This window comes from Atta colombica, unplaced genomic scaffold (assembly GCF_001594045.1).
Source record: "Atta colombica isolate Treedump-2 unplaced genomic scaffold, Acol1.0 scaffold38, whole genome shotgun sequence".
NCBI lineage: Eukaryota > Metazoa > Arthropoda > Insecta > Hymenoptera > Formicidae > Atta > Atta colombica.
In genome coordinates this window covers 3,223,861-3,230,304 of record NW_017259490.1, presented here as the reverse complement: position 1 = coordinate 3,230,304, position 6,444 = coordinate 3,223,861, and the positions used below count along the sequence as shown (strand labels likewise).

General features: G+C 28.6%; 2 protein-coding genes across 2 annotated transcripts; both read left to right on the top strand.

Annotated features, from left to right (window-relative positions):
• The first annotated feature begins 548 nt into the window (after positions 1 to 548).
• LOC108691008 (protein Spindly-like) lies at positions 549 to 3,261 on the top strand. Its single transcript, XM_018198612.1, has 6 exons — positions 549 to 969; positions 1,591 to 1,897; positions 1,968 to 2,097; positions 2,153 to 2,462; positions 2,553 to 2,709; positions 2,796 to 3,261. The coding sequence occupies exons 1-6, from the start codon at positions 710 to 712 to the stop codon at positions 3,168 to 3,170; spliced, it is 1,539 nt and encodes a 512-aa protein (XP_018054101.1). The 5' UTR covers positions 549 to 709; the 3' UTR covers positions 3,171 to 3,261.
• Positions 3,262 to 4,003: 742 nt separating this feature from the next.
• On the top strand, positions 4,004 to 6,101 carry LOC108690847 (E3 ubiquitin-protein ligase RNF8-like). The gene is made up of 4 exons (XM_018198357.1): positions 4,004 to 4,355; positions 4,493 to 5,390; positions 5,536 to 5,964; positions 6,073 to 6,101. Exons 1-4 carry the CDS (start codon positions 4,251 to 4,253, stop codon positions 6,099 to 6,101), a joined length of 1,461 nt encoding a protein of 486 aa, XP_018053846.1. The 5' UTR covers positions 4,004 to 4,250.
• Positions 6,102 to 6,444: the final 343 nt, after the last annotated feature.

Genomic DNA, 6,444 nt, shown 5'->3' with positions numbered 1-6,444 from the left:
ATCATCCAAAGATTATCAATAGAAATGATAACTGCGGATAAAAAATTGTAATTTTTCCGCAATGTATAATCATTATAACATATAATAGTATATAAATTTATCTATGTAGCATTTACATGACAAAAGATCATAAATTTAATAATATATTATCCAAATATTTATATAATATTTATATAAAATACTATTTTTATATAAAAAATAGAAATATTTTGTATATGTTAGTATATCATCGCAAACTTATATCAATTATCGATAATGTCATCGTTCTTCTATTATCTCCGAATTCTCGAAGCCCTATTGATATTCACGAAAATTTGCTCAGGACCAACCATCTTTAATATCTCGTTGGTGTAACCTTTGCAGAGTAAAGCCAGCAACACACTTTTTTTAATATCGCCCAATAACAGCGCATTATCTATGTAACAACCAATCGCGTGTTTCAGCTAAAATGGCGCAACCAATCATTCTTTCCCAACTGAACTTTTTCTTCTTTCTATCATTTTTCTCTCTTCTGATCGTTTGTGTAACATGCAATACCGAATCTACTTCTTTACATATCTATGATCTAACGGATCTAACCGAAATTCAAAATATTTGAACTAACCTTATCAAAATTTAAATAGTCACATTGTTGTATCACGTTGTATTTTGCTTCAAAAGAAACCAAGTATCATTAAAGAAGAAAAAGAAATTTGGAAAAGGATTCGAGATGTCGGAATTGTATGGTGAGAGCGTGAATAACACGAAGATCGAGGAACATCTAGAAAAGAGCGTGATTAGTCAGGATGATTATAAAAAGATGAAGCAAGAGAATGAGAATTATCGACAGGAGTTGTATGTTTTGCGACTTAAATTGGAAACTTCCGACGCGATTGTAAGAGATCTTCAAGATTGTGGAGAGACTTTGGAAAATAATTTCAAAGAATACGTACGGCAAGTAACCGTGTCATCTTCCGAGAAACAAGAAAAGTAAGGATCATATATATTTTTTTTTAAATTATACAAAGTGAATACAAGCAGGTGCTTTTGGAATTTTTACTTTCGACAGTTAAAACATACTTTTACGTCAAGTCTTTGTTTATTGCATTTTTGATGTATTAACTTGGGGCAAGTTGTGATCCTTAATTTAACTGAAAGTCGCAGTGTATCTGAAGAATACAAATATCTTAAGTCTGACAGTATTGATAGAGTTATCTTTTGCAACAAAAAAAATGTTATGTTTTATAACAATTCATTAAAATTTATATTTTTCTGCTTCATATTGTAATATGATTGACCGACTATCTATCCAATCACATATGATATATTAGAATCTTAATAACTCGTGTAACAGCTTCTGTTTATCCAATAAATAAGAGGTGTCACTTGAAGATATTTATAAATATGTTTTATACATATCTCAGATATACCGCAATCTCCTGATGATTAATTAAAAAAACAGAATTAAATGTTTTGATACATATTTATTTTTTATTTTTCAATCAAGATTTTTTATGTGTCAGTTATGTTAACAATGAAATTAACAATTGAAACTTATTGTTTATTATATATTGTACATTTATATGCTTCATATATTTTATTCATTTATAGGTATAAAGCTGAGCAAAAAGAATATGAAAATCATATTGCAAATCTAGAAACAAACCAAGTAAAAAATGAATTAGAAATTAAAGAATTACAGAAAGAGTTGAAGAAATATAAAGATCTTGTAAATAATCAATCATCTAATGCAATGGCAGATACTTTAACAGTGTATAAAGAGGAACTTAGGGAAACATATATGCTGCTCCAAAATGAAAAAGAGAAGTTTCTTCAAAAAGAAAAAAAAGAAAAGACATTGATGGATAAACTTACATATAGAGAGATTCAATATGAAGAGCTTCGACTTGATTTACAAGTAAAATAATAAGTTATGATTTATATTTATTGATTGTAATACATCATGCTAATTGGAAACATTTTAATAGAAAATAACAAAGGATCTAGCGGAAAAAAATAAAGAATTGGAAAATGCACGGGAATCTACTAGAGAATTAGTTGCGAAACTTGAAGAATTGGAGTCATCAAATATAACTCCTGCTAGTGATATATGCAAAGGTAATTTGTATATATTCAATTGTATATAGATTTTTTAACGTTCATACTATTTTAGGAAATTCTTTATTTGCCGAAGTTGAAGATCGTCGGCAAATGTTGTTGGATAAAATGAAAATGCTTTCCACTAAATATAATGAAGCAAAGCAAGCATTGGATTCGAAATCAAGTGAAATCAAGCTACTAAGAGCAGAGAAAATCGCCATTTCCAGGAAATGGGAAACTGATATAGTTGATACATTGCAAGAGAATGCAGATCTTTTGGTTAAATATAAGAGTAGAATCTTTGATCTTGAGAATAAGTTGAAGGTTGAAATGAAAAAAAATGATGAAATGGAAGAAACACAATTTGCAAACGATGACTTTAAGTAAATTAAGAACACATTTCTGTTTTTCAGCTAATCTGAATTAATATATATATATCGTTTATATAATAAAAAGTCAAATTTAATTTTCAGTTACGCTCAATCATTGTTAGCCGCTAAAAAGAAAGAACTTAAGGAGCTGAATGAAAAAATTGAGAAACAAACTATGCAGATGCTGATGCAAGAGGAAGTGAACAATAACATTTCAAGACAACTTCGTTACTGGCAATCTAAAACAAAATTTTTGGAAGTAAGTTTCTACAAAAAAAAGAAATTGTTGAAGAAATCTTTGCTGTTTAAAATTTTTTTATATAAAATCTCTTTTATACATTCTAGGCTCAAAACAAGGTCATAAAAGACCAACTGGAAATGCAAGATAAATGTGATAATAAAATACTTCTTGAATCTATAAAGAATTACACATTTCCTGATAACGCGAATTTTGAAAAGACTTGTAGTGATTCACTTACATCTCATGAGCTCATGCCAAAGAATATTCTCGAGTTTGAACTTGCAGAGCAAGGAAATTCAACAGAGATGATAGAAAAACCAGTAAAGTTTGCAAATGAACAGAAAGAATGTAGAAAATTTGTAGATTTTACTAGTGATACTAAAAACTCTGAGAATAAATCTTTGAAAAAACATGAAAAAACGAAAAAACGTGACTATCCTATTATAGTTCATACAATTGATAATGATAACTTAAATTAATTTTATTTGACGCAAAAATGCGTCAAATGAGCCTAAATTCATCGAAATCAGAGGCTTCTTCTGAAGAATTATCTAAATTAATTTTGTACTGTACGGCATTATATATTATATTAGCGTTTTATCAAATAACTATTTATTATTTGATAAATTGTTTGATATATTAGGTGTAGTAAAAACAAATCCATTATTTTTCCATTCAATTTCATGCAAAAATAATGGATTTCTTTTTACTACACCTAATATATACATATACATATAGATATATACATATATACATAAGTGAAAAACATGGAATTATCAAAGTAGAGAAAAATAATTAGATAAGGATAAATGGATAAGATGTAAATATATTTTTTAAGTATAATTTAATAAAAACGCACAAGCTATTTTATATCTTTTTAAAATTGTGTTTTACTATTTATCTCTTTCCTATTCAACGCGGACCAATCACAGACTTCTAAAAATTGCCGATTTCACCTTCATGTTTAAAAACAGTACCACATAAGTGTTCACTCATTCTCACATGTAAAAATCACGGATAATAAAAAATCCTTAAAAATCTTTTATTTATGTTTTCACATAATATGATAATTATAATATAATTCACAGCAAGACATAAATACACATACACGTGAACTAAACAAGGATAGCTCGGAAGCTCAGATTCATCTCTTTTTATCATAATTAGTCGACAGTTTATAGAAGTTGTGGGACCAACGTGCGAACAATATGTTAAATTTTACTTCTTTTCGTCAGAGGACTCGCCTGTCGACGCGAGTCGCATCTTCATAAGTTATACACATCGATACAGTAGTTTGCTGGCAGCACGCAATTTCTTTTGTCGTGTTTAGATAAATTGTCGCTGTTTATTACAAAGATTCGTTTTTCTTGAATTAAATTCGATGACAGCAAGAATTATTAAGATCATATTCTGCACAAAAATTACGAAACTATTTGCTAGCGTTTGAATCAACATCTATTACGAGAAAAAGTGAATTCAACACGAACTTTATTATGTTGTTTCTCGCATTGATTATGATGTTTAAGACATAATTAAGGTATTTGTAAAACAGTTAAATAATGGAGCATTCAAAGAGAACCTCACTTGATGAGGAGCCAAAAATTCTTGAACCTGTTTTAGTAAAAATTGTCACGAACGAACGCATAAATATCGACAAAAATGAGGTAAGGAATAAGTCAATATGTAATGTTAGAAGAATTCATATTGAATGGATATTAAAGATATTTTTACAATGTTGCTTGAAGACTCGTTTCCACATTTTTTGAACGTGTAGAATATAATTTTTTTTCTTTTTATATAGTTTAAAATTGGACGTGCCAGAGATAATGATGAAATAATATTGGATGTCATGATATCTAGAAGACACTGCATTTTTAGATGTATAGGCCAGGATGAATGGACGCTTAAGGATTTAAGCTCTAGTGGAACATTTGTCAATGGTAATGCCATTGGCTTTGGTGAAGTACAAAATGTTCGTCCTGGTGATACTATACAATTTAGTCCTAATGAAACGTTTATATATGTATTTACTCTTACCGAGAAAGATCATTGTATCAAGAAAGCACGTATAGATGAAAAGATACTCGACACTGTACTTGTCAAGCAAAGAACGTTTGCCGAAAATCAAGAATGTCAAAGAAAAGCACTAAAAAATAAGCTTGAAATAAACCAAAAAGAGCAAGTCAAGTTAAAGCAGCAACTTGAAGATCTATTGTCTCAACAAGCTATGGCTAAAGATGATAATGAGAATTTATTAAAACAAGTTATCATATTAGAAGAAAAAATAAAGACATGTAATTCTCAAGAAGAACATCTGAATAATATGTATTCTCAGCTATTGCAAAAGTTGGAGAATGAAAGGCTGCAGTTTGAAGCAAGGCTAAATGAGGAGAAACAGAAATGGCAAGAAGCATTAGACATGAGTAAGCAAGAAAAAGAGATGCTGGAAATAAAAATGAAAGATCAAATGGAAAAATGGAGAGAAGAACAGCAAGTAGAATGGAAAAACATGATGGAGAGCAAGGTAAAGGAAGAGAAAAACATTCAGGCCCGGTTAATGAATGAGAAGACTATGTTAGAAGAAAAATTGAAAAACCATGTGAATGAAAAGACCATGTTAGAAGAAAAATTGAAAGAAACAGAGAAAGCCTTAAAGAAACAAGAAGCCAAAGCAGAAATTTCGCAAGCAATATTGAATAGTATGTTGTAATAAATTTGTTTACAAATGTACATTGATTGTTTTCTACATTTATATAATATTATTTTTAATAGTGTGTTTTTTATTAAAACTTTAAAACAATTGTTTATTATACACTACTAAATCATTGATATTTTTTTTTTCAGTAAATACATCAGGCGAAATTGCAAGTACATCAGAGTGTATATTCTTAAACTTGAATGGTGATCAATTCGAGGTTCCACAATATGAAATAATAGACACGATAGATCTAACGGAAATAAGTCAAAATATCCTAGAGACTAGTATTAATGAAAATATTCTTGGAAAAGTTAGCAATATTATGGATGAACAATTGACATGTGCCATATGCTCAGAATTATTTATTAAAGCAACAACATTGAATTGTACACATACATTTTGTCACCACTGCATAAATTCATGGAATAAGAAACAGAAAAGTTGTCCTGTCTGTAGGAAGCCAGTAATATCGATGATTAGATCATTAGTTTTAGATAATTTTATTGAAAGTATGATCGATAACTTGCCTATTGAACTTAAAAACAGAAGAAAAGAAATTATACAAGAAAGAGAAGGTAAAGTTTTAATTATAATAATATGTTTTATACATTAAATATGGCACTCTCTAATTTAATTATTTAATTTGTCTGATCTATATATATATATATATACTTCTGTTTCAGTATTAACAACGAAAAAAAGGAGGTATTAAAGTGCAAGTTGCACGATGGATAATATTTTATTTAATATGAACTAATATTTTTATTTTTATGTTAAATATATCCTAAGAAGAATATTTATTACTGTCTAATTGATTGATAATTTGTACACTGAATATTGATGAAGTTTTGCTCTCTACGATCAGTATTCATAGTTCCTATTTCAAGATCTTAAATAATAGCTTAAAATGCTATGACTCCCTTTGATTAGTGCATAACTTATCCAGAGTGAACCAGTTTTTTATTCTATGAGAAAATTATCGATTGTATATAATTCAATAGGTATATAATTCGATAGGTATTCAATAGGTATCAATAATTTTCTCATAGGGTAAA

Excerpts from the sequence above, each read along its gene's own strand:
- LOC108691008 (XM_018198612.1), top strand. The coding sequence starts at position 710 with ATGTCGGAATTGTATGGTGAGAGCGTGAATAACACGAAGATCGAGGAA. Across the intron at positions 2,463-2,552 it reads TTTGCAAACGATGACTTTAA|TTACGCTCAATCATTGTTAG; the intron begins GTAAATTAAGAA and ends TTTAATTTTCAG. Across the intron at positions 2,710-2,795 it reads CTAAAACAAAATTTTTGGAA|GCTCAAAACAAGGTCATAAA; the intron begins GTAAGTTTCTAC and ends TATACATTCTAG.
- LOC108690847 (XM_018198357.1), top strand. The coding sequence starts at position 4,251 with ATGGAGCATTCAAAGAGAACCTCACTTGATGAGGAGCCAAAAATTCTT. Across the intron at positions 5,391-5,535 it reads TTCGCAAGCAATATTGAATA|TAAATACATCAGGCGAAATT; the intron begins GTATGTTGTAAT and ends TTTTTTTTTCAG. Across the intron at positions 5,965-6,072 it reads AATTATACAAGAAAGAGAAG|TATTAACAACGAAAAAAAGG; the intron begins GTAAAGTTTTAA and ends CTTCTGTTTCAG.